The 26435-nt window shown below is 41.6% G+C and overlaps 1 protein-coding gene across 1 annotated transcript in view; it reads left to right on the top strand.

Moving 5' to 3' along the window:
* LOC115152272 (homeodomain-interacting protein kinase 3) overlaps positions 1–26435 on the top strand; it is a 51316-nt gene continuing 24881 nt past the window's right edge. The window contains exons 1-2 of the mRNA XM_029696965.1: positions 1–450; positions 6783–7955. Coding sequence (XP_029552825.1) covers positions 446–450; positions 6783–7955 — 1178 coding nt within the window. The 5' untranslated portion in view covers positions 1–445. The remainder of the gene's footprint in view (positions 451–6782; positions 7956–26435) is intronic.

The raw sequence follows: 26435 nt of genomic DNA, 5'->3' as shown, positions 1-26435 counted from the left end.
CCATGCAAAAAGAACTCGGCCAGCGGCTTTGACGATATCGTGCTCAGAAGTCAGCTCGTAATGTGTCGATGGTTGATTTCTCTGGTCTTGTTCTGTGACTCTCAAACATTGCACAAGCAAAGGGGTGGGGAGACTTTTTTGCTGGCTTCCAACATAGCTAGCGCTAGTTGATGAAATAACGAGCAAAGTGCTGGAACTGTACGCTCTCTGGGATAACTGGTCCCAACAAAGATTAGAAATATGGGCTTCGTTACCCTTGAAACGAAAACAAGAGCCACTTTTTTTGCGAAACTGGCAGTTGTTGACTACGCTGTGGACGAAGACTGGTTTCATTTAATGGTGTAATACGTGAGTTATTTGGAGTTTAAAATGTGTGAGATGGTGGGTTTATCGAAAGCCTCGTTGTCCAGGAGAACAAGATGGCAGCATTGCAGGCAGACTGAGCATGGTGTGGGTACTTGTTAAACTCGTTAGCATGTTCAGAGAAGCCCTGCTGACTGTCACTAACTACTGTTAATAAAGATAGCTAACGTTTATATATACTAACGTTAAAATTATCAAGCCATTTGTGCGAATTTCAATGCATTTCGTAACTAGTAAATAGCTAGCTTGTTAGTTTTACTCATAGTTTGACTTCAATGCCAAACGTAGACGTTGGCTAGCTAACGTTAGCAAATCTGTCAAACTAGCTAGCTAGTTGCTAGCCAATAGTTAATGTTAGCAAAACATTTGTTCGTCAGCATGGGTTGCATTTTTGATTCGTCCATTGGTTTGTATGTACATTTTAATTATCTGATTTTGGGTGATTTAATTATTGCCTACCAACTAGCTGGCTAGCCAACGTCATGTAATGGCCAACGTTAACTAACTACATTTTGTGGAATAGCAACAGTAACGTTACTGCACACACACTGTCACTGAGTAGTAATCCACTCGGGGGGAACGAGAAGTCCCAGTCTTGTCCTTCCTCTTGTTGTGACATAACGTTAACTGACAAGCTGAACGCTTACATTCACCAGCCATCTAACTTATAACAATGTTTTATCCCTCAGACATATATCTAGTTAAAACATGAACTACCTTATATAATTGACATACTATTGGATTTCTGCCTTGGCACTACTAACGTTAGCTACTTATTTGAAATGACGTAAAGCTACGTTGTCAACAGGTGCCTTATCAACCACCCATACCCCCCCTCAGTCTGCACCCCCCACCCATTTGTTGATTACTTACACAGAAAGGTCAGTCACTAGTGATTCGATTTGACTTAGTTACTAGTGGCCTCTTACAGCAGGCAGCCTTTACAATCCTGAAATGGTGAGGAGTGTAATTCAACACTAGACCAGGGTCTCCTACCAATGACGGGGTATCAAGCTACTGCTTGTATGGACAGAAGGCGTTGCAGCTGACTCTTTTGCTACTTAGCTAGTGTGGTAACTAGTAAGTGTTGGAGAAGGTTTATGAAAATAATGATAAAGAATTAAGACTTGCTGTTCTGATTTATATCACCACAGGGTACCCCTGAGTGTGAAGTGAACCTTTCATGGGGTAATCCGTTTATTTTATTTTGCACTGTTCCTTTTGGTAGGATGACATCACTTCAGTTAATGTGTGATGCAACTAGCAATCTGCTTTTTGTGTTATCTTTTGTTTTTTACAATTTAAATTAGGAACTAAATATTATGTTACTATTCAAATTACTTTTTGTGGATATTCTGATTTGCCAAAATACAAAATAAAATAGTTACTGACTCTCAAGAAATCAGAATGATGTTTGTCAGGGGTCTCCAACCATTTCCAACATGAGAGCTACTTAAAAGAAAATGTTTTACTTACGAGCTACTAATTTTAAATCATTTCCCCCTTTCAAATAGGCACATTCTTCTCTTCTACTCTCCCTAGCAACTCTTCCCCAGGTCCTTAGTGTACAAGAAAAAGTGCACTCTGTTTTCTGTCAATATACCTGATAAAATAGTGGCTAATTAACAACTCTATAAAATCTGTGATTGTATTATATTTTTCCTTGTAGAATATTTTTTCAGTGACAATTACAATTGTTCTTTTTTATTTAACTAGGCAAGTCGAGAACAAAGTCTTATTTACAATGGTGGCCTAGGAACAGTAGGTTAACTGCCTTGTTCAGGGGCAGAACAACAGATTTTTTTCCCTTGTCAGCTCGGGGATTCGATCTAGCAACATTTCGGTTACTGTCCCAACGCTCTAACCACTAGGCTACCTGCCGCCCCTCTTAAGGAAACAACAAAATTTGATGTTCTGAGTCCTTGTCGATGCTTAAATCACATAAGATCTGGAATAATTTTAATTGCACTTTTGGCCCCCTTTTACGTTGCAGATCTAGCGAGGGAAGAATGTGCTGTCTAATCTGCTATCTAGTGACAGTTCTGAACTGCTGCTGTTCATTTCATGGCAACGTTTGCAAATAACAAATAATAGATACACTTATTCATGATATACTTCTGCCAGGTAAGCCTACTTTGCAGTTATCATTTAATTGAAGGTTTTGGGGCAAGTATTTCTGTCGGTGGAACATGTGAAAATTGCATGTACTTTCAGAATTGTTTGGCAAGCTCATAGGTGGGCTGCGAGTTACTGGTAGTGCGCAATTAACCTGTTGGAGACCGCTGATGTAAATGCTAGACAGCGGGCATGCTTCTTTTCTCCGGTAGTTTGGCTAAAAGCAACAGAATGAAAAGTCAGATTTTCACCATAATAACTGATTCTGTAACAAAAGTTTTTGGGGTGAGTGTTTTGCATTCATCTGTCAGGTATTGTGAAAACCGTTTAGGTGAGCACCTGTAATTGCTTTTTGAAGTGGGGGAAATGGCATACTAATGTCAGGGCAACCTGGGGGCTAAATGCGCAGCAGTAGCTCAATGCACCATTATAAAAACTGCATTCAAAAGTTATTACTCATGACTTTAAAATGTCATGGGGTATACTTGTTGGTAAAAATGTCAAGGATAATTTAATTTCGACAAAAGCCTTTCAATTGTTAAAATAGGCCATCTATATATGCAGTACCAGTCAAAAGTTTGGACACCTACTCATTCCAGGGTTTTTCTTTTATTTTGACTATTTTCTGCATTGTAGAATGACAGTGAAGACATCAAAACTATGAAATAACACACATGGAATCATGTAGTAAACAAAAACTGTTAAACAGATCAAAATATATTCTTCAAAGTAGCCATCCTTTGCCTTAATGAAAGCTTTGCACACTCTTGGCATTCTTTCAACCAACTTCACCTGGAATGCTTTTCCAACAGTCTTGATGGAGTTCCCACATATGCTGAGCACTTTCTGGCTGCATTTCCTTCACTTTGCAGTCCAACTCATCCCAAACCATCTCAATTGGGTTGAGGTCGGGTGATTGTGGAGGCCAGGTCATCTGATGCATCACTCCATCACTCTCCTTGGTCAAATAGCCCTTACACATCCTCGGTCATTGCCCTGTTGAACAAATGATACTCCTGCTAAGCACAAACCAGAAGGGATGGCGTATCGCTGCAGAATTCTGTGGTAGCCATGCTGGTTAAGTGTGCCTTGAAATCTAAATAAAACACAGACAGTGTCACCAGCAAAGCACCATCACACCACCTCCATGCTTCACGGTGGGAACCACACATGCAGAGATCATCTGTTCACCTACTCTGCGTCTCACAAAGACACATCTATTGGAACCAAAAATCTCACATTTTGACTACTTTGAAGAATCTCATATGAAATATATTTTGATTTAAAAATTTTTTTGGTTACTACATGATTCGATATGTTTTGATGTCTTCACTATTATTATACAATGCAGAAAATAGTCAAAAATAAAGAGAACCCTTGAATGAGTAGGTGTGTGTGTGTGTATATATATCTCAAGTACCGTAAATCTTCAATTAATAGCCCCAGTGTTTATTTGCTTAAATCGCTCAACACAACAGGCGCTTATTAGAGACAGGAATCTAGTTCATCAAGGTGTCTTATTTCCTTAATGCACATGTTTTGCTCATTTGCGTAGTTGTTTAATTCCAGCATTTTAATTTGTTTCTTCATTGTTATTTACACACATTCGCAATTCTTTTTTTTTTTTGTCTTAGTGTGCCTCTTCCTTTACGAAATTATTTATTCTCCTCTTTGACTGTGTATTTCGGTAGTTCTTACTTTTGTCACAAGGGTGATCGGACTATTTCTATTGTTCTGTACACCCAAAATTGTTCTGTTTTTGTGTTTGCCAGTTAGCTATCAGTACTCAGCTGTTAGCAGCCAATGGCTAGTAGTTTCTTACCAGCAATAAAAACAGATTTCCATTTTTTTTCCCGAGTCAATACTGAATTATTTAATGTTAGAAATCAAACATTTAACCTTGTAAATAATTTATGATAAGCTCGTAAACAATTTAATTTAGACCCAGTGTTTTATTTGCTATAATGTTTTCTATTGCCCAGCTATTAAAACACAGGTGGCTATTTGAGACTCAGGGCTTAATTAATTGCAGTTTTATGGTAATTGAATACTAACGTCTGTTCGGATATTCAATTAACCATGCCCCTCCCTAAACTAAAACCATTTCAATACGAAAGACACACATTCGTCTGTCTGAACATGACATACAGTGCCTTCAGAAAGTATCCATACCCCTTGACTTATTCCACATTTTGTTGTAGCTGAATTCAAGATTGTTTAATAACCCATGACAAAGTGAAAACATGATTTTTGAAACAAATGAAATGTTGAAATATCTCAATTGCATAAGTATTCACACCCCTGAATCAATACTTTGTAGAAGCACCTTTTACGATGATTACGGCTTTGTGTCGTCTTTGGTATGTCTGTCAGCTTTGCACATCTGGATTAGGTGATTTAAAAAAATATATATAATAATAATTCTCCCATTCTTCATTGCAGATTTTCAGAAGCTCTATTAAATTAGTTCAGTAGTAGCTGTGGACAGTGATTTTCAAATGTCATTCAAGTATGGCCTTTGGCTGGGCCACTCAAGGAGTTTTACGTTCTTGTTCTGGAGCCATTCCAGCATTTCTTTGGCTGTATGCTTGGGGTCATTGTCCATTTGGAATGTAATTCTTTGCCCCAGTCTAAGGTCGTTTGCTCTCTGAAGCAGGTTCTCATCAAATATTTGCCTGTATTTGTCTCTCTATACTCATTGTTCCCTCAAGCTGTACCAGTCTCCCAGTCCCTGCTGCTGACAAGCATCCACATAGCATGATGCTGCCACCACCATGCTTCATGGAAGGGATGGTGTTAGACGGATGATGAGCTGTGCCTGGTTTTCTCCAGACATAGTGCTTTGCATTCAGGCCGAAGAGTTACATTTTTGTCTCCTCCGACCACAGAATCTTTGCCTTTTTGCAAACTGAAGGTGTGCTGTCATGTTTTTTTTTCTCAGGAGTGGCTTCTTCTGGCCTCTCCCATAAGGCCCAGATTGTTGAAGTGCTGTAGAGACTGGAGAACATGCCAGAAGGACTACAATCTAAGCCAAGGAACTCTGTAGTTCTGTCAGAGATGTCATTGGGTTATTGGTCACCTCCTTGACCAAGGTCCTTCATGCCCGGTTACTCAGTTTGGTCAGACAGCTCTAGGCAGAGTCTGGGTAGTTTTGTATTTTTTTCTATTTCCCAATGATGATGACCACTGTTATTGAAAACACTCAATTTATGGACAGTTCCTTGAACTTCATGGTATAGTTTCTGCTCTGACATGCACGGTCAACTGTGGGAACTTAGAGAGGTGTTTCGAAATCAAACAATTGATTTGGCCACAAGTGGACTCCCAAGTTGTAGTGACATCTCAAGGATGATCAAAGGAAATTGGATGCACCTGAGCTCAATTTGGAGCATCATAGTAAAGGGGTATGAATAGTTATGTAAATTAGATCTCTGTATTTAATTTTCAATAAATTGGCTAACGATCAAAATAATCTTTTACTTTGTCATTATGGGGTATTGTGTGTAGATGGGTGACGAAGAAAAAAAATATTTCAACTATTTTGAATTCGGGCTGGAACACAACAAAATGTGGAATAAGTCAAGGGGTATGAATACTTTCTGAAGGCACTGTATTTGTGCCCCATGGTGTAACTATTGCCATGTCAGCATAAAACCTTTCCATACTGTTTGAAGCAAACACTCACTCTGATAGAATCCTCAGCACAGCTAAAACGTTCATGTTTCCCAACTTTGATCTAACAAGTGCTGGTACTCCAGAGACTATAGTGACAAGATGAGACATTTTAAAAGGTAATGCTGAAAGGTTAGCTTTTGACAGGCTGGCAGGTTGGCTGTCTGTTTGCTTGTGGTCTAGAGTGTCACATAGTTTGCTGTTTTGAATAAAGCCCCCCCCCCCCCCCCATCTACTGTAGTTCCCTTTTTTGCTTGCTCTGCTTTTCCTACCTGAGGGAGACACACAGCATAGCTCGCCCACAGAGGGATGGGATTCCCCCTCGTTACATTGATATGGTTTTACTTTTTTGCTGAATGTGCCCCGGTAGAGCTTGCTATGGAGAACCGATGGAAATTCTGGAAACCACATGCTATCTGATCTAACTGAAATGTCTAATTGCCTCCTCCATAGCAATTTTTGTTGGAAGTTGTGTTGAGATGGCCTAACAATCAGCCACGTAACAACAACGTGGCTGGCTAAGTTTTATTATACAGCGTGAAGAAAAATGTATTTTGGATAGTTATTGCCTGCAAAACCAGAGATGGGGTAGTTGTTGTAAACTAATCATTCCCATTCCTTCTCTCTTACAGGTATGGCCTCAATGTTGGTGTACCCACCACATGTTTATCAAACACAAACGAGTGCCTTTTGCAGTGTGAAGAAACAGAGTTGAGCTCAACATCTGTTTTGTTTTATGATTGGACCCTGTCGACCTATATAATTGGAATAAACCTTGGCATTGCCCAGCCTACCAATATCCTCCATTTAAGACAAACTTCAACATCTTGTAGACCCCTGTTTGGGCAGGACATATCTTTGCAGGCCGCTGCATCCCTGAAAGAAGTACACAGTGAGTTGCTCCAAAAAACACCCAGGACCGAAGCAACTGTCCAGAGAAGCCGGAACAGCAGTGGAGCTACAGGGGCAGTCAGACTGGGTAGAGGGGACTGTGGCCAGAGAAGCAGCAGTGAAGGAGGTGAGGAGATAGAGAGCGGGGGAGGTTTGAACTCGTTGAAAAGCCCCCTGCAATGTGGGCTGAAACGTCAGGGTGAGCACCCGGAGAACAGTGGGAAAGCCATGCAGATAGTGGAGGACGTTTCCATGATACCTGCCATGTTGCAAACTAACATAGGGAACACGGTGGGGGGAGTGCCCCGCAAACAGAATGGGGGAGGGACTGGGGCTCGCAATGCGGTTGGGGATGGGGACTACCAGTTGGTGCAGCACGAGGTCTTGTGCTCCATGAAGAACACTTACGAGGTGCTGGAGTTCCTGGGGCGCGGCACCTTTGGACAGGTGGTGAAGTGTTGGAAGCGGGGCACAGGAGAGGTTGTGGCCATCAAGATCCTAAAGAACCACCCATCGTACGCGCGACAGGGCCAGATAGAGGTGGGCATCCTTGCCCGTCTGAGTGGCGAGAACGCAGATCAGCATAACCTGGTGCGGGCCTTTGAGTGCTTCCAGCACCGCAGCCACACCTGCCTGGTGTTTGAGATGCTTGAGCAGAACCTCTATGACTTCCTCAAGCAGAACAAGTTCAGCCCGCTGCCATTGAAGGTGATCCGGCCGGTCTTACAGCAGGTGGCCACTGCGCTGAAGAAGCTCAAGAGCCTGGGCCTGATCCACGCTGATCTGAAGCCAGAGAACATCATGCTGGTGGACCCGGTGCGACAGCCTTACCGGGTGAAAGTGATCGACTTTGGCTCAGCCAGCCATGTGTCCAAAGCTGTGTGTTCCACGTACCTGCAGTCACGCTACTACAGGTAGGTTGGGCTTGCCCTTTTACTTCACAATAATACAGTTTAGTACTGTGACCTGACTACATGAATAAAGTGTTGTTCATGCCTTTATCTTCATAGAAATATTTTAAAAGTTGGGATGAGAAATCAGGACAACTCCAGTTAGGCTACCAATTAAGCGCTGACCAGTCCAAGATACAGGGGTAGCATTTCACAAGGGTTAGTCTATTGTCCAGAGCTTTATGCATTTAGGCCATTATGTAATATGAACAAAGGGCCCTGTAATAACCTGCAGGTTTTTCAGAGGGAGCTTGACGGCATGCAAACGCTTTCCCTGCACTGCCTCTGTTAACCATCAGACGGTCACACCCAAATGGGCCTACATTACGTAACCTGTTGAAGGAACAGAAATGTTTACATGAACAAGAATGCCTTTAATGTTTTACATGTTTCCGGATGAGACACATGGAAAATTCTCGATGTCTAATCCTTTTGGCCACTACCATATATAGGCCTACGCTTCCAATTTAACAAGTATGTGAAATGTTGAAACGGTGTTACGTAACACACCTCCGTGACCCGCTTCGGTGTTATGGTGCTTCTCAGAAATGGTCCTGGTCTATGAAGAGCTTAGAAGGCCAGTTTATTCTCATGGCTTGGCTGCATATAGCCAGAGAGGTCAGTAGGCGGGGGGAAGAATGTTGCGTGTAAACGCACATTTAGAGTCCGGAGAAAGGCATTTGGACATTCCTCTGTTTTAGATTGCACGTGTGTGTGCAGCACACGGCACCAAGGTATTTTTATTTTCTTTCCATCTGCATCTTGGTATTGGGAACAGCAGTTCTCATGTTCAGTCAGCCATGGAGCTTGTGTCAGAGGCTGACATGAGGTTCACAACAGCTAAGGCTGGTTGCCTGCCTTCTGAACTGCACACAGTGAACAATTGGCTTCTCTTGGATTAAGATTTCCATATCATTATGTGATAACTGTAGTTTATCTAGGTGTAGACATGCCAGTATGTCCAATGAACTCAACCTACGCAAACAGCAGTATGTGAACACCCCTGCAGTTGCACACCTGCTAAACTTCCCCCTACGCTGCTCATGTAGGTGTTGGACTTATCTACTTTCTTGATGTTGATTATGTAATGTTTCAGTGAGGGTACAGAACCCGTGTGTGACTTTGTTGCACTCAGGTTATCAGTCAAATAGATATAAAAAGGAACTGAGTGCACAAACTGGAGGTTGAAACCGAGTGTTTCGTAAGAGGGATATTACTTCATTCATAGTGCTTCACATTTTGGAGGTGACTAAAGCGCTACTTTTTTTACTTCTCAACTAGGCCCGGAATGCAGCTCTCAACTATTACTGCTGGATTAAATCAGAAATGTGTTCTAATTACAATGCATAGACTGCTGCCTGTGACATGCATTTTAGGCCTTATCGTTTTATAGCAGTGGTCACCAACCTTTTCTGAGTCCAGGTCACTTTGAGTCAAAATGTAAGTTGAGCTCTACCATAATTTTTTTTTTTTTGTAATATGATTTAAACTTAAGCCTATGCAACATTAACCAATTAAAAGCAGTTCTGTAGCAATGAGGTTTGTGCAGTAGGCTATAGGCCCAATACATTATCACAGCTGTGCTTGAATTGCCCTGCCAATGTTGTTCTTGTCAGACTGTTTAAACATTTTTGGTATACACTAGTAATAGATCATTTGTATTACTTGTGGCACAGCTGAGTGAGCATAATATATACGTTTTTGTTACTGGACTGTTGGCCTGCATCTGATGGTCAGTCTGAGGGGAAGGAGGGAGCAGCCGTGAGGCTGCCTCTCACCAGACACCGTCCCCTCCGCTCTCCCTCATTCCGCTGAGAAAAGGGGATACAGTCTTCCTGCTGATGGTAAACCTTAACTCACACTGCATTATTTCTGCCTCCGAGACAAGAGAAAGTGCAATATTCCTTGATATTAAATAAGACACAAGCCGCAAATAATAACGGAAACACTTTGCTATACTCATTCATTGCAGCTGGTTGTAGCATGAGTGGAAGTAGGGAAAACGCACATTTCATGGCTTTATAAAAGGGTTGAACAAAGTGTTGACAGGGCCGAATAACAACTTACACATGAACTTACTCATAAAAACAGCAGCTCTTTGCTGTATTCATTGAGTCTCTCTAGTCGTGGCTTTAAAGGTTTTGAAATCTCACATCAACTTTGCTGTGCATTCAAGGCTTCTTTTTACAGTCTATGGCATGAGGTAACTGAACTCGGATCACTGTCTCCAATCTGATTGGAGAGCGGTAGGCCTATAAGTGGACTTAATTTGCTCTCCGGGCCTGCCAGGTAGGTGGAGTTCGGCCTTCAAACACAAATGGTTCAAAATGGGAACACTTTTTTTCCTTCCCGGCACTAGGGCTGCTGAATCAAGTGCACCTATCATCAACAGCGCTGTATTTTTTGATTAATTAAAAAGAAAAAATGTTTTGACAGAAATGTTTGGTGATTGACTATGAATGCCTTGGAGACTACTAGTTGGTGACCACTTTTTTTTCTCGGAAAATGTAAAGTGAGTTTTCTTATTTTCAGTGTGGTCAGTACCATAAACACACTGTTATTGATTGACCACGGTGAAGAGCAGCCTTTATTCATAGTCAGGCTCGTATGCTGGGTTGTCATGACTAAGCACACTTGAGGGGTTTGCACAGTAATTTGTTTTTAGAAAGGCATCATTCCAACGTATGGTCAGACTGCTCCGAACTCTAATTCACATAGACAATGCGTTCGGAAAGTATTCAGACCCCTACTTTTTCCACATTTTTTGTTACGCTACAGCCCTATTCTAAAATGGATCCCCCCCCCCCCAATCTACACAATACTCTATATAATGACAAGGCAATCTTTTTTTTTTTTTTTTGCACATTTATTGAAAATAAAAAACTGATAACATTTACATAAGTATTCAGACCCTGCACTCAGTACTTTGTTGAAGCACCTTTAGCAGCGATTACAGCCTCAAGTCTTCTTGGGTATGACGCTACAAACTTGGCACACCTGTAATTGGGGAGTTTGTCCCATGCTTCTCTGCAGATCCTCTCAAGCTCTGCCAGATTGGATGGGGAGAGTCTCTGCACAGCTGTTTTCAGGTCTCTCCAGAGATGTTCATGTCCGGGCTCTGGCTGGGCCATTCAAGGACATTCAGAGACTTGTCCCGAAGCCATTCTTGCATTGTCTTGGCTGTGTGTTTTAGGGTCGTTGTCCTGTTGGAAGGTGCACCTTCACCTAGTCTCAGGTCCTGAGCGCTCTGGAATGGGTTTTTCATCAAGGATCTCTCTGTACTTTGCTCCGTTCATCTTTCCCTCGATCCTGACTAGTCTCCCAGTCCCTGAAAAAACATCCCGACAACATGATGCTGACACCACCATGCTTCACCGTAGAGATGGTGCCAGGCTTCCTCCAGATGTGACGCTTGGCATTCAGGCCAAAGAATTCCATCTTGGTTTCATCAGACCAGAGAATCTTGTTTCTCATGATCTGAGAGTCCTTTTAGGTGCCTTTTGGAAAACTCCAAGTGGGCTGCTGTGCCTTTTACTGAGGAGTGGCTTCTGTCTGGCCACTCTACCATAAACACTTGATTTGGTGGAGTGCTGCAAAGTTGGTTGTCCTTCTGGAAGGTTCTCCCATCTCCACAGAGGAACTCTAGAGCACTGTCAGAGTGACCATCAGATTTTTGGTCACCTCCCTGACCTAGGCCCTTCTCCCACAATTGCTCAGTTTGGCTGGGCGGCCAGCTCTAGGAAGAGTCTTGGTGGTTCCAAACTTTGTCAGTTTAAGAATGATGGAGGCCACTAGGTTCTTGGACCTTCAATGCTGCATAAATTTTTTGGTACCCTTCTCCAGATCTGTGCCTCGACACAATCCTGTCTCGGAGCTCTAAGGACAATTCCTTCGACCTCGTGACTTGGATTTTGCTCTGACATGCACTGTCAGCTGTGGGACCTTATATAGACGTGTGTGTGTGTGCCTTTCCAAATCATGTTCAATCAATTTAATCTCCCACAGGAGGACTCCAAGTTGTAGAAACATCTCAAGGATGATCAATTGAAACAGGATGTGCCTGAGCTCAATTTCGATTCTCATAGCAAAGGGCTTTAATACTTATGCAAATAAGTTATCTGTTTTTTTGTTTTTTTGAATACATTTGCAGAAATTTCTGTTTTCGCTTTGTCATTGTGTGTAGATTGAGGATTTTTTTATTTGATACATTTTAGAATAAGGCTGTATAACGTAACAAAGTGGAAAAGGTCAAGGCGTCTGAATGCTTTCCGAACGCACTGAGACTGCATTTAATTATACCGCATCTGGTAGATGTGGTAGCTATACTGAATAAAATATAAACACAACTATTTCAAAGATTTTGCTGAGCAACAGTTCATATACAGTGAGGGGGAAAAAGTATTTGATCCCCTGCTGATTTTGTACGTTTGCCCACTGACAAAGAAATGATCAGTCTATAATTTTAATGGTAGTTTTATTTGAACAGTGAGAGACAGCATAACAAAAAAATCCATAAAAACGCTTGTCAAAAATGTTATAAATTGATTGGTATTTTAATGAGGGAAATAAGTATTTGACCCCCTCTCAATCAGAAAGATTTCTGGCTCCCAGTTGTTGTCTTTTATACAGGTAACGAGCTGAGATTAGGAGCACACTCTTAAGGGAGTGCTCCTAATCTCAGTTTGTTACCTGTATAAAAGACCTGTCCACAGAAGCAATCAATCAATCAGATTCCAAACTCTCCACCATGGCCAAGACCAAAGAGCTCTCCAAGGATGTCAGGGACAAGATTGTAGTCCTTCACAAGGCTGGAATGGGCTACAAGACCATCGCCAAGCAGCTTGGTGAGAAGGTGACAACAGTTGGTGCGATTATTCGCAAATGGAAGAAACACAAAAGAACTGTCTATCTCCCTCGGCCTGGGGCTCCATGCAAGATCTCACCTCATGGAGTTGCAATGATCATGAGAATGGTGAGGAATCAGCCCAGAACTACACGGGAGGATCTTGTCAATGATCTCAAGGCAACTGGGACCATAGACACCAAGAAAACAATTGGTGTAACACTACGCCGTGAAGGACTGAAATCCTGCAGCGCCCGCAAGGTCTCCCTTCTCAAGAAAGCACATATACCTGCCCGTCTGAAGTTTGCCAATGAACATCTGAATGACTCAGGACAAATGGTGAAAGTGTTGTGGTCAGATGAGACCAAAATGGAGCTCGTTGTTATCAACTCAACTCGCCGTGTTTGGAGGAGGAGGAATGCTGCCTATGACCCCAAGAATACCATCCCCACCATCAAACATGGAGGTGGAAACATTATTCTAAGGGGGTGTTTTTCTGCTAAGGGGACAGGACAACTTCACCGCATCAAAGGGACGATGGACGGGGCCATGTTCCGTCAAATCTTGGGTGAGAACCTCCTTCCCTCAGCCAGGGCATTGCAAATGGGTCGTGGATGGGTATTCCAGCATGACAATGACCCAAAACACACGGCCAAGGCAACAAAGGAGTGGCTCAAGAAGAAGCACATTAAGGTCCTGGAGTGGCCTAGCCAGTCTCCAGACCTTAATTCCATGGAAAATCTGTGGAGGGAGCTGAAGGTTTGAGTTGCCAAATGTCAGCCTCGAAACCTTAATGACTTGGAGAAGATATGCAAAGAGGAGTGGGACAAAATCCCTCCTGAGATGTGTGCAAACCTGGTGGCCAACTACAAGAAATGTCTGACCTCTGTGATTGCCAACAAGGATTTTGCCACCAAGTACTAAGTCATGTTTGCAGAGGGGCCAAATACTTATTTCCCTCATTAAAATGCAAATCAATTTATAACATTTTTGACATGCGTTTTTATGGATTTTTTTGTTGTTATTCTGTCTCTCACTGTTCAAATAAACCTACCATTAAAATGATAGACGGATAATTTCTTTGTCAGTGGGCAAAGGTACAAAATCAGCAGGGGATCAAATACTTTTCTCCCTCGCTGTAAGGAAATCGGTCAATTTAAATAAATTCATTAGGCCCTAATCGATGGATTTCACAGGACTGAGCAGTGGCACAGCCATGGGTGGGCCTGGGAGGGCATAGGACCACACACTTGGGAGCCAGGCCCAGTCAATCGGAATGAGCTTTTCCCCACAAAAGGGCTTCATTAGACAGAAATGCCACCCCCCCTACAGGTGGTGAAAGCCTAATGTGGAGGTCCTGGGTTGGCGTGGTTACACGTGGTCTGCAGTTTTGAGGCCAGTTGGATGTACTACCATATTCTCTAAAACGACATTGGAGGCAGCTTATGGTAGAGAAATTAACATTCAATTGTCTGGCAACAACTCTGGTGGACATTCCTGCAGTCAGCATGCTAATTGCATGCTCCCTCAATTTGAGACATCTGCGTCATTGTGTTGTGACACAACTGCACATTTTAGTGGTCTTTTATTGTCCCCAGCATAAGGTGCATCTGTGTAATGCGCTTTAATTAGCTTATTGATATGCCGCACCGGTCAGGTGGATGGATTATGTTGACAAATGATAAAATGCTCGCTAACAAGAATGTAAACAAATTTGTGCGCATTTGAGAGAGGTTTTTTTTTTTGTGCGTTTGGAACATTTCTGGGATCTTTTTATTTCAGCTTATGAAACATTAGACCAGCACTTTACATGTTGCGTTTACATTTTTGTTTGGCGTATTTTGCACTTGCCTTGAGTTTTCTCTCTTCAACTACGGGTTGAGGGTGTTGTTACAGTTTGGCTGAGGAGTGTGTAAGAGACGCTGAGCATGATACACTGCTGCTAGAAATAGGCCTAGCATTTGGGTGTTCGACAGTGCAGTCTGACTGCTACAGATGGTGAGCTGCTGGCATGGGTCACAGTAAAACATGCCAGAAGTAAATCCCTAAGGGTCACACTCTTCTGGCTGATTTCAGATCAGTTTGTAGATTAAATTATACTTTCTGAATATTCCAGAATAACTTTCTTTTTTTGGGGGGGGGTTCGTACTCTTAAAAGTAGAATAATTGTATGCAATTCACTACTGAGTGTTTGCCATCTATCTTATGGCTTTCTGCTATAAGTCAAAGAGCTCTGGATGAATAGTCTGTACAACTACCATTTCTTTTACCCCTGTGCGTCCTTCTATTTTAATATTTTTTTTCTCCGTTCTTTTCCACTCTGCTCCGTGTACACATGCATGCTTTTCTGAAGGAAAGAGGCATCACAACTCTGTTCATTTGCACAATTTAGCTCATTCACTTTTGCTTGTAAATGTCCACACTCACTGAAAATGACATTTGGTAGCTATTAGCAATGCTTAACTTTGAGCTCGAGTTGCCTATCTTTGCAATTTTGTTTACGTTCGTTTTCGCACGTTAGCATTTGGTTAACTATTTTGCTATTAGTTTGTGCAAATTGTCTTAGCGTTCTGTTAATTGAGGCCCAATGGGCTTTTCTTATGTTTTAGCACTACAGTTTTGGCAAGTCGGTTAGGACATCTACTTTGTGCGTGACACAAGTAATTTTTCCAACAATTGTTTACAGACAGATGACATCATGGGAAAATCTAAATAAATCAATTGTAGACCTCCACAAGTCCGGTTCATCCTTGGGAGCAATTTCCAAACGCCTGAAGGTACCACGTTCATCTGTACAAACAATAGTACGCAAGTATAAACACCATGGGACCACGCAGCCATCGTACCTCTCAGAAAGGAGACGCATTCTGTCTCCGAGAGATGAACGTACTTCGGTGCAAAAAGTGCAAATCAATCCCATAACAACAGCAAAAGACCTGGCAAGATGCTAGAGGAAACAGGTACAAAAGTATCTATATCCACAGTAAAACAAGTCCTATATGGAAATAACCTGAAAGGCCGCTCAGCAAGGAAGAAGCCACTGCTCCAAAACCACCATTAAAAAAAGCCAGACTACGGTTTGCAACTGCACATGGGGACAAAGATTGTATTTTTTGGAGAAATGTCCTCTGGTCTGATGAAACAAAAATAGAACTGTTTGGCCATAATGACCATCGTTATGTTTGGAGGAAAAAGGGTGAGGCTTGCAAGCCGAAGAAGACCATCCCAACCATGAAGCACGGGGGTGGCAGCATCATGTTGTGGGGGTGCTTTGCTGCAGGAGACACTGGTGCACTTCACAAAATAGATTGCTTCATGAGGAAGGACAATTATGTGGATATATTGAAGCAACATCTCAAAACATCAGTCAGGAAGTTAGCCTCTCTTGGGTAGGGGGCAGTATTTTCACGTCCGGATGAAAAGCGTGCCCAAAGTAAACTGCCTGTTACTCAGGCCCAGAAGCTAGGATATGCATATAATTCATAGTTTTGGATAGAAAACACTCTAGTTTCTAAAACTGTTAAAATAATGTCTGTGAGTATAACAGAACTGATATGGCAGGCGAAACCCCGAGGACAAACCATCCCCCCCAAAAAAGAATTCAGCCTACCACTATTTTCAATGACTGTCACTTTTATTATAAGGCGAAGTCCTCCCAGATTGCAGTTCCTAGGGCTTCCACTAGATGTCAACAGTCTTTAGAAAGAGTTTCAGGCTGGTTTTTGGAGAAATGAGCCAGAAATTGTAGTTTTTCTAGGTGGCTCTCATTTTGCCTGTAGTGTTTCCAAGCGCGTGAATGAGAGTGCGTTCTTTGGTATTTTTCTCCGGTAAAGACGATAACGATTCTCCGTCTTAAAATGTAGCGTTTATTTACGTATTAGGGTACCTAAGATTTGATTGTAAACGTTGTTTGACTTGTTTGGAAAAGTTTATTAGTAATGTTTGGGATTCATTTTGTATACATTTTGATGGAGGGAGACTGGGTGGATTATTGACTGAAGCGCACCAGCTAAACTGAGTTTTTATGGATATAAAGAAGGACATTATCGAACAAAAGGAGTATTTGTGATGTAACTGGGACCTTTTGGAGTGCCAACAGAAGATCATCAAAGGTAAGGCATTTATTATATCGCCATTTCTGACTTTCGTGTCGCACCTGCCTGGTTGAAATACGTTTTTCATGGTTTTGTATGCGGAGCTCTGTCCTCAGATAATCAATTGCATGGTGTGCTTTCGCCGTAAAGCCTTTTTGAAATCTGACACAGCGGCTGGATTAATCCAACCACAGTGTCAAAAAGGCTTTACGGCGAAAGCACACCATACGATTATGTAAGGTCAGAGCCTAGTCACAGAAAACCATACAGCCATTTTCCAGCCAAGGAGAGGGCTCATAAAAGTCAGAAATAGCGATTTTAAATTAATCACTAACCTTTGATCTTCATCAGATGACACTCACAGGACTTCATGTTACACAATAAATGTTTGTTTTGTTTGATAATGTCCCTCTTTATGTCCGAAAACCTCAGTTGAAATTGGCGCGTTATGTTCTAATCATTGTCTCAAACAAACATCCGGTGAAATTTCAGAGAGCCACATCAAATTACAGAAATGCTCATCATAAACATTGATGAAAGACAAGTTTTATACATAGGATTAAAGATAAACATCTTGTTAATACAGCCGTTGTCAGATTTCAAAAAGGCTTTACGGCAAAAGCATACCATGCGATTATGTTAGGTCAGCGCCAAGCCACAGAAAACCCATACAGCCATTTTCCAACCAAGGAGGTGTCAGAAATAGCATTAAAATTAATCACTTACCTTTGATCTTCATCTGGTGGCACTCCCAGGACTCCATGTTACACAAATGTTCGATAAGGTCCCTCTTTATGTCCAAAAACCTCCGCTTTGTTGGTGCGTTTAGTTCAGTAATCCAAAGGCACAAAGTGCGCTCTCAACATCTAGACGAAAAGTTAAAAAAGTACAGTAAAAGTTTTTAGAAACATGTCAAACGATGTTTAAAATCAATCCTCAGGTTGTTTTGTCCTAAATAATCAATAATATTTCAACCGGACAAAAGCTTTGTCAATAGAAAAGGAGAAACAAGAAAGGCGTGTTCTTGAGCACGCTTTTCATCCAAAATTCCGAATGCTGCCCCCTACTCCAGTGAAGTTAACAAGAAGTTAAGCTTTATTTTATGTATTACACTTGTGATTTTATGAAAGTGAAATATTTATAATTCTGTAGTTGGAATTTCGCGCTCTGCAATTTCACAGGATGTTGGCCAGGTGGGACGCTACCGTCCAACCTGCCCATAAGAAGTTAAAGCTTGGTCGCAGATGGGTCTTCCAAATGGACGATGACCCCAAGCATACTTCCAAAGTTGTGGCAAAATGGCTTAAGGACAACAGAGTCAAGGTATTGGAGTGGCCATCACAAAGCCCTGACCTAAATCCTATAGAAAATTTGTGGGCAGAACTGAAAAAGCGTGTGTGAGCAAGGAGGCCTACAAATCTGACTCAGTTACCCCAGCCTTGTCAGGAGGAATGGGCCAAAATTCACCCAACTTATTGTGGGAAGCTTGTTGAAGGCTACCCGAAATGTTTGACCCAAGTTAAACAATTTAAAGGCAATTTTACCAAATAATAATTGAGTGTATGTAAACTTCTGACCCACTGGGAATGTGATGAAAGAAATGAAAGCTGAAATAAATCATTCTCTACTATTATTCTGACATTTCACATTCTTAAAATAAAGTGGTGATCCTAACTGACCTAAGACAGGGACTTTTACTAGGATTAAATGTCAGGAATTGTGAAAAACTGACTTTAAATGTATTTGGCTAAGGTGTATGTAAACTTCTGACTTCAACTGTATATACAATACAGTAGGAACATTAGGTTATCTGTAAATATGGCAGTAATGTAGGCTTATTAATTGTTAGGCTAGTCAGTTAATCATTCTCATGTGGGAAATGTTTTTTTTTATTTTGTGGTTAAGATATGGGTTAGGTGTAGTGTTTCTTTTTTTCTCTCTCTCTGTGATGTTTAGCCTCTAGCTGTAGTTGGGCAGTGTTCCCCTTCAGGTTCTTATCCCAGAATAAATGGAGCACTGTGCTCTTTTGAATAATTCAACCACCGGTGTGTGTTTTTAGGTTTTCTGGACAAGAGAGGTCTGGAGTTACACAGCCAAAGAGTTTGCCTTCGTGCAAGGTTTCAAAGCAGCAGGCTATAACTGGGGTTTAGTGTACTTTCTCTGAGCGCTAGGCTATTTTTGGCCAGTAGTTTTGTGGTTTAGCCCTGCCCTGAGGTTGGACTTTCCCTGTACCACCCCAGGGCTGTCAAATGCAGGGTTTGCAGTGTCCATGCTGTTATTTTTGCAATAATTGTCATTAGCAGTGAGCCCTTAATTTTTTGTTTTTAAAGACACATTTCTCCTTCTCCGCTCCTGACTGCATGTGCTGGGGCTGCAAGGAGGGGGACGTTGCCTAGGCTACTGAAGACTCGTTTTCCGCAACAGCTTGCATGTTTTAGCAAGGAGCAACAAAGTTTCATCACGTTGTGGAGTCCATGTTACAGCAGAAACTGACTCAACCGCACCAATGCCCAGCCGTCACGTCTCCAGTCAGCTGTTCGTTCCATGGTTATGGCGGTTATTTTATTTACTGTCTTCATCCATAACCGTCGTTTAGACTGTAATTGTACCAGCCCTACTTGGAGTACCACCACAAGTGGCATCACTGCTCAGCCGCTCTTTTTGTTGTTGTTTGAGAACGACAAGACTCTGTCAAATGTTGGTGATGGAGGTAAACCGGTTTTCATCAGTGTTTTACAGTTTGTATCAGCTCCTAGATCAAATCTTGATAACGACTATGTGGAATAAAATGCTTCTCACACTATTGTGAACTACATTTTCACCCTTCCATTTCCATGACTTTCGGGTTTTGTAACAGTTAGGCTAGCACCACTAAAACACAGCCAGGTAATTACAGACCGTTAGAACAGAGCTGAAACGCCAAGAAAGCCTTAATGCCCAAATGTGCCTATTTTATTTATTTATTTATTTATTTTTTTTATATTTTTTTTTACAGAAATGCGATGGTTAATTGGATCAGTCTAAAACTTTGCACATAGACTGCTGCCATCTAGTGGCCAAAATCTAAATTGCGCCTGGTCTGGAATAATGCACTATGGCCTTTCTCCTGCATTTCAAAGATGATGGTAGAAAAAAATACAACTTTTTTTTCTTTATTTTTTACAATATCTAATTAGTTATATTCTCCTATATTAATTTCACATTTCCACAAACTTCAGTGTTTCCTTTCAAATGGTATCAATAATATGCATAACCTTGCTTCATATCCTGAGCTACAGGCAGTTAGATTTGGATATGTCATTTTAAGCAAATATTGAAAAAAGGTGCAGTTTCTTAAGAGGTTTATGGATCATGTGTGCTTTCCACATAACCAGCTTATCTTGTGCCAGCTCAGGGGAGAACCTTACTTTTATGGCTGACTGTTGCCTTTGAAGGAAGGAATACTGCTTCAGTCTTGCCGTCTAGCCAGTTGCGTTGTTGATCGTCATATTTAGTTTAGACTTGTAGAATGTTATTGTAGCATGTTCTTTTTTTTTTTTTTTGATATGACACGGATCTCTGTGTACACAACCAGGTCAATGTATTTCCTACGTCATGCTTATTGATCTAGTGCTGATAACGGCGATATAGGCCTATTAGTGCTCCGCAGTTGTCCTTCTAATTCTATTTGCTAGGAAAATATCCAACAATATGTTTTTCTTGCGCGGAGTCCGATGTTAAGCGTCGAATAGGAGGCGCTGGTCTTATTGCCTAGTATACTATAGGGTAGGGATATGGGTTTTGTACTTTTTATTTTAAAGCCATAAGCTTCCTGGAACAACACACATTCAGGGCCTTTCTCTTTGGGTACATGCCTTGTGAAATGCTTGCATGCAAGCCTAGGCAGGATCAGTCTGTGGGTGCAATACAAGCTGCTTGACGTTAACCAGAGCTATTTGCCTTTGCCACAGTAAAATGAATTACTCCCTCCCTCAACATTATGCAACATCACTGTTTTTCTTCCTCTTCGCTTTGGTTCATAAAGCACTTTTTTCATGTCTGCTCTGTCGTATGGCAGACTTGAATGGCCTTAACATGCATATACCTGCTGTTATGTTTTAGGTTGGACCCCATTCCATAGAGCCAGGAATGGCTCACAATGTGTTTGAACACTACCTCCTTCAAATCTGAACATTCTGTACCGAGCGTTGGTAAACTTTAGAAATTAGAAAATGTTAGGCAAAACAAATTTTACTTGCCCAGGTGCCTGCTAAAAGTGTCCTTTTGATTTCAATAGACATTCCCTGGTTCTCTCCACCCAAGGCTATTTTGTCCATATTAAAAGTGCCCTCTTAAACTTAAGGGCAAACTGCAGTTTTCATCACAAGGTGTTGGATATTATCTAATCCGTGACCTGCGTAGTTGTATTTGATCCGATCCCATGTCAACAGATCACAGAACTGTGGCGTAACAAGCCTCCTCGGAGGTCTTAACCATGGGCTTAGTCTCCTCTGACCAGAGGCCAGTCTCTCGATGAGGTCTGGCAATTGACTTGACTCTTGGTGTATTGAAATGCCTGCAGGGAATGAGGGCAGTTTTTTAATTACGCATTGGCTTTGCTGATTAAGCTGTAAAGATCGATCTGAACATTTACACCACAAAGTGTAGAGAAGCTAGCCGTGTATCCTACTAATAGTTACCACCATAGTAGTGCATCTCATCTTGGTATGGAGCTCTCTATGCAGTTGCTCTACTTTCTTTGTGATTTGTCTTGGTAAGCATGCTGGCTCTCATGGGGCGGCAGGTAGCGTAGTGGTTAAGAGCGTTGGGCCAGTAGCCGAAAGGACACTGGTTTGAATCCCCAAGCCGACTAGGTGAAAAATGTGTTGATATGCCCTTGAGCTGGGCACTTAACCCCAATTTGCTCCTGTAGGCTCTGGATAAGAGAATCTGCTTAATGACTAAAATGAAATGATATTGTTGCTCTGTTTGATTGCTTTACCCTGTCCATATCACAGTGTCTGGTTAGGGTTGGGCGACTTACTGTCTTGTCTAGCTGTTAAAAAAAAACAGCCTATATTCACTCGCTCGCTCTCCATTTGATAGGCTAGGAATATGACTGAAGGCTACGCTTCATCGGTTTTGCATGGCTGTCCCCGATTTAAAAAAAAAAGAGAAAAATAAATAAAATAATAATATGTAGGAGTTCCATCTCAGTTATTTGAATAGCCTAAAAATGCACGATGCTTACAGAAGGTATTCACACCCCTTGACTTTTTCCCACATTTTGTTGTGTTACAAGGTGGGATTAAAAATGATTTAATTGTCATTGTTTGTCAAAGATCTACACAAAATACTCTTCTGTAGCGTCAAAAAGGTTTGGCCTACAAACTACTATGACCCCTCTGGAAAGATGACTCTCATTAACACGATGGTGTCCTCTGTTTTGCTCGTAAGACCCCCACAAGCGTTTTGTGACTCGTCTGAAGTCTGTACAGCCGATCTGCCAACTTCTGTCTGTAGCGTCCGAACAGTTTGGGATACACACTAATATGAACTGTCTGTGGAAAGGTGAGACTAATTTTTTTAAATATATTTTTGGGGGATCCGCACAAAGGAAATATCTGAATTTTTCCACCAGTGGTGTGTTTCCACCAAACGGACTTGTTGCGGATAAATAACAGTGCATACAATATACTTTTTCGCTTAAGTTTTCATTCACCAAATAATCCAATGTTCAATGTGTTTTGATGGATTTTCAACTCTACCGATTTAGTTTTGTCTCAAATGTGCCTACTCTGGTCTTGGCACATACACTCTAACCAACAGCTGGCAGATAGTGCTGGTAGGCTCTGTGGATAGGGTAGTCTACGTCAGGGATCATCAACTAGATTCACCCTCCGGAATTTAGTTTTCATATTTTTCTTGAGTAGATGGTCAGGAGGCCGGAACAGAATTTTACTAAAACCTAATAATTTCAAACCTTGCTTACATTTTGTATACGATAATCTATATTAGTTGAAGTCGGAAGTTTACATACTCCTTAGCCAAATACATTTAAACCCAGTTTTTCACAATTCCTGACATTTAATCCTAGTAAAAATTAATTCCCTGTCTTAGGTCAGTTAGGATCACCACATTATTTTAAGAATGTGAAATGTCAGAATAATAGTAGAGAATGATTTATTTCAGCTTTTATTTCTTTCATCACATTCCCAGAGGGTCAGAAGGTTACATATACATATACACACACACACAATTAGTATTTGGTAGCGTTGCCTTTAAATTGTTTAACTTGGGTCAAACATTTTGGGTTGCCTTCCACAAGCTTCCCACAATAAGTTGGGTGAATTTTGGCCTATTCCTCCTGACAGAGCTGGTGTAACTGAGTCAGGTTTGTAGGCCTCCTTGCTCGCACACGTGTTTTCAGTTCTGCCCACAAATTTTGGGATGGCCAATCCAATACCTTGACTTTGTTGCCCTTAAGCCATTTTGCCACAACTTTGGAAGTATGCTTGAGGTCATTGTCCATTTGGAAGACCCATTTGCGAGCAAGCTTTAACTGACTGAAGTGAGATGTTGCTTCAATATATCCACATAATTTTCCTATCTCATGCCATCTATTTTGTGAAGTTCACCAGTCCCTCCTGCAGCAAAGCACCCCCACAACATGATGCTGCCACCCTTGTGCTTCACGGTTGGGATGGTGTTCTTCGGCTTGCAAGCCTCCCCTTTTTTCCTCCAAACATAACGATGGTCATTATGGCCAAACAGTTCTATTTTTGTTTCATCAGACCAGAGGACATTTCTCCAAAAAGTACGATCTTTGTCCCCATGTGCAGTTGCAAACCATAATCTGGTTTTTTTTATGGCGGTTTTTGAGCAGTGGCTTCATCCTTGCTGAGCGGCCTTTCAGGTTATGTCGATATAGGACTTGTTTTACTGTGGATATAGATACTTTTGTACCGGTGTCCTCCAGCATCTTCACAAGGTCCTTTGCTGTTGTTCTGGGATTGATTTACACTTTTCGCTCATAAGTACGTTCATCTCTAGGAGACAGAATTGCGTCTCCTTCCTGAGCGGTATGACGGCTGCGTGGTCCCATGGTGTTTATACTTGCGTACTATTGTTTGTACAGATGATCGTGGTACCTTCAGGCGTTTGGATGAACCATACTTGTGGAGGTCTATACATTTTTTTTCTGAGGTCTTGGCTGATTTATTTTGATTTCCCCTTGATGTCAATCGAAGAGGCACTGAGTTTGAAGGTAGGCCTTGAAATACATCCACAGGTACTCCTCCAATTGACTCAGGCTAACTGACAATTTATCAGAAGTTTCTAAAGCCATGACATTTTCTGGAATTTTCCGAGCTGTTTAAAGGTACAGTCAATTTAATGTATGTAATCTTCTGACCCACTAGACTTGTGATACAGTGAATTCTAAGTGAAAAAATCTGTCTGTAAACAATTGTTGGAAAAATTACTTGTCATGCACAAAGTCGATGTCCTTACCGACTTGCCAAAACTATAGTTTGTTAACATGACATTTGTGGAGTGGTTGAAACACTTAGGTTGGAGTCAAACTTGTTTATGTTAACTTCCGACTTCAACTGTATATCTCTGTGTGGGAATACTTTGGAACAGATTTCCAAAATATTAAAATCACCTGTAGTTGATTTGCTGGAGTTTTCAGTCTTTTCAGTCTTATGTCCAACTTTTAAAAAATGTATTTGCTGAAGACTTTGGGGACCAAATAGAATCCCCCGTGGGCTGCAAGTTGGAGAAACCTTGGTCAACATGATAAAATGATTATGCATAAGTGCAAGAATGTATGTATTTGTGAAACGGGAGTCGAGCATTGATCATAATGTCACCAAAATAAAACCCTCACCATTTACTGGAAAGGAGCATCAAGCTCATACCGTGCACATTCACCACCCTGTGAAGTTCATCACTTATTTAATCTGTAGCCTAATAAACTGCATGGTTTCCCCGAGTCGTAGTAGGACCATACGCCATGTCATCGTTTGACTCCAAGTTTGCTTCCATATCATGGTTATTATATTAATATTTGCGCCTAACGGAACCAAAACCGGCTGCTCGCGTGCGCCATCGTGCGTACATTTATTTTGTCCCCCCACACCAAACGCGTTCACGACAAGCAGGTTAAAATATCAAAACAAACTCTGAACCAATTACATTCATTTGGGGACAGGTTGAAAAGCATTAAACATTTATGGCAATTTAGCTAGCTAGCTTGCACTTGCTAGCTAATTTGTCCTATTTAGCTAGCTTGCTGTTGCTAGCTAATTTGTTCTGGGATATAAACATCGAGTTACTTTACCTGAAATGCACAAGGTCCTCTACTCCGACAATGAATCCACACAACGGTCAACCGAATCGATTCTAGTCATCTCTCCTCCTTCTAGGCTTTTTCTTCTCTTGACTTTATATTTCGATTGCCAACTTTCATATATTAGGTGCATTGACCTTGTTCGTCTTTCAGGCACCCACGTGGTTATAACCAATGAGGCGATGGCACGTGGGTACCTGCTTCTATAAACCAATGAGGAGATGGGAGAGGCAGGACTTGCAGCGCGATCTGCGTCACAAATAGTACTGACTTCTATTTTTGCCCTTGGCAACACAGATGCTCGTTGGCGCAATAATTGAATAATATAGATTTCTAATTTTGTTTTGCAACGCTCGCGCACAGTATCTTTCGGCATTTATTAAATTGTACCGAAACTTCCTGTTTCCATCACAGCTGTCGTGATGTTTATTTTTTATATACGTTATGACTTTTCTGTGGATGGAAACAACACCGTTATTGACCATGTAGTTTCAGTGGATTCAATGGCAGTTCTTACTTTTGCCACAAGGGGCATTGTGCCGATTTTTAAAATGTGCTTTTGGCATGTGTGCACATCCCGAAAGTACCTTCAGCGCCAGCGCTGCTTCACAGGCACAATTCATGGTGCAAAAGTACATGTGCATGCATACGCAAAGCTCTTGCTAGCAAATTTGATAGGGTCTGGCTCCAGCAGATACCTTCTCAGGACACAGACGTGAGAGAGACGAGCTCAGACGGGTCTAATGGTGCCAGAGAGGATGGTGCGTTACCGCCACCAACAGTTGGTGTGTGCGTCGCACACTGATGCCCTGCAACAAAGCTACTGACTCGTGCGATACACGCGACCAACAAACGTCTACAGTTTGCACGCACACATACTATCTGAGACGCAAAAATACAATTGGGCGGTTCGCAGACCAAGCGGTGTCAGCATGCATAATCTGCAGCTGGATGCTTCTCAGCAAATTGGCAGTTCTTGACTGTTAGCAGTCTCTTACTGGCAGTAAGAATGGACGATTGCCAGAATTGTTTTACTTTCATCAATATTACATTTCTATTTCACATACGAAACATTGACATACCATTATGTAAGGTAAAATAGAAATCCAAACCGGTCTGTGCATCAATACTGGTGTATATAGTAAAATGCCGTTTACTGCCCAGCCCTACCACTG

Source organism: Salmo trutta, chromosome 17 (assembly GCF_901001165.1).
Source record: "Salmo trutta chromosome 17, fSalTru1.1, whole genome shotgun sequence".
NCBI classification, from domain to species: Eukaryota; Metazoa; Chordata; class Actinopteri; order Salmoniformes; family Salmonidae; genus Salmo; species Salmo trutta.
The sequence above is the reverse complement of the archived record's forward strand: the minus strand, read 5'-3'. Positions and strand labels throughout refer to the sequence as shown.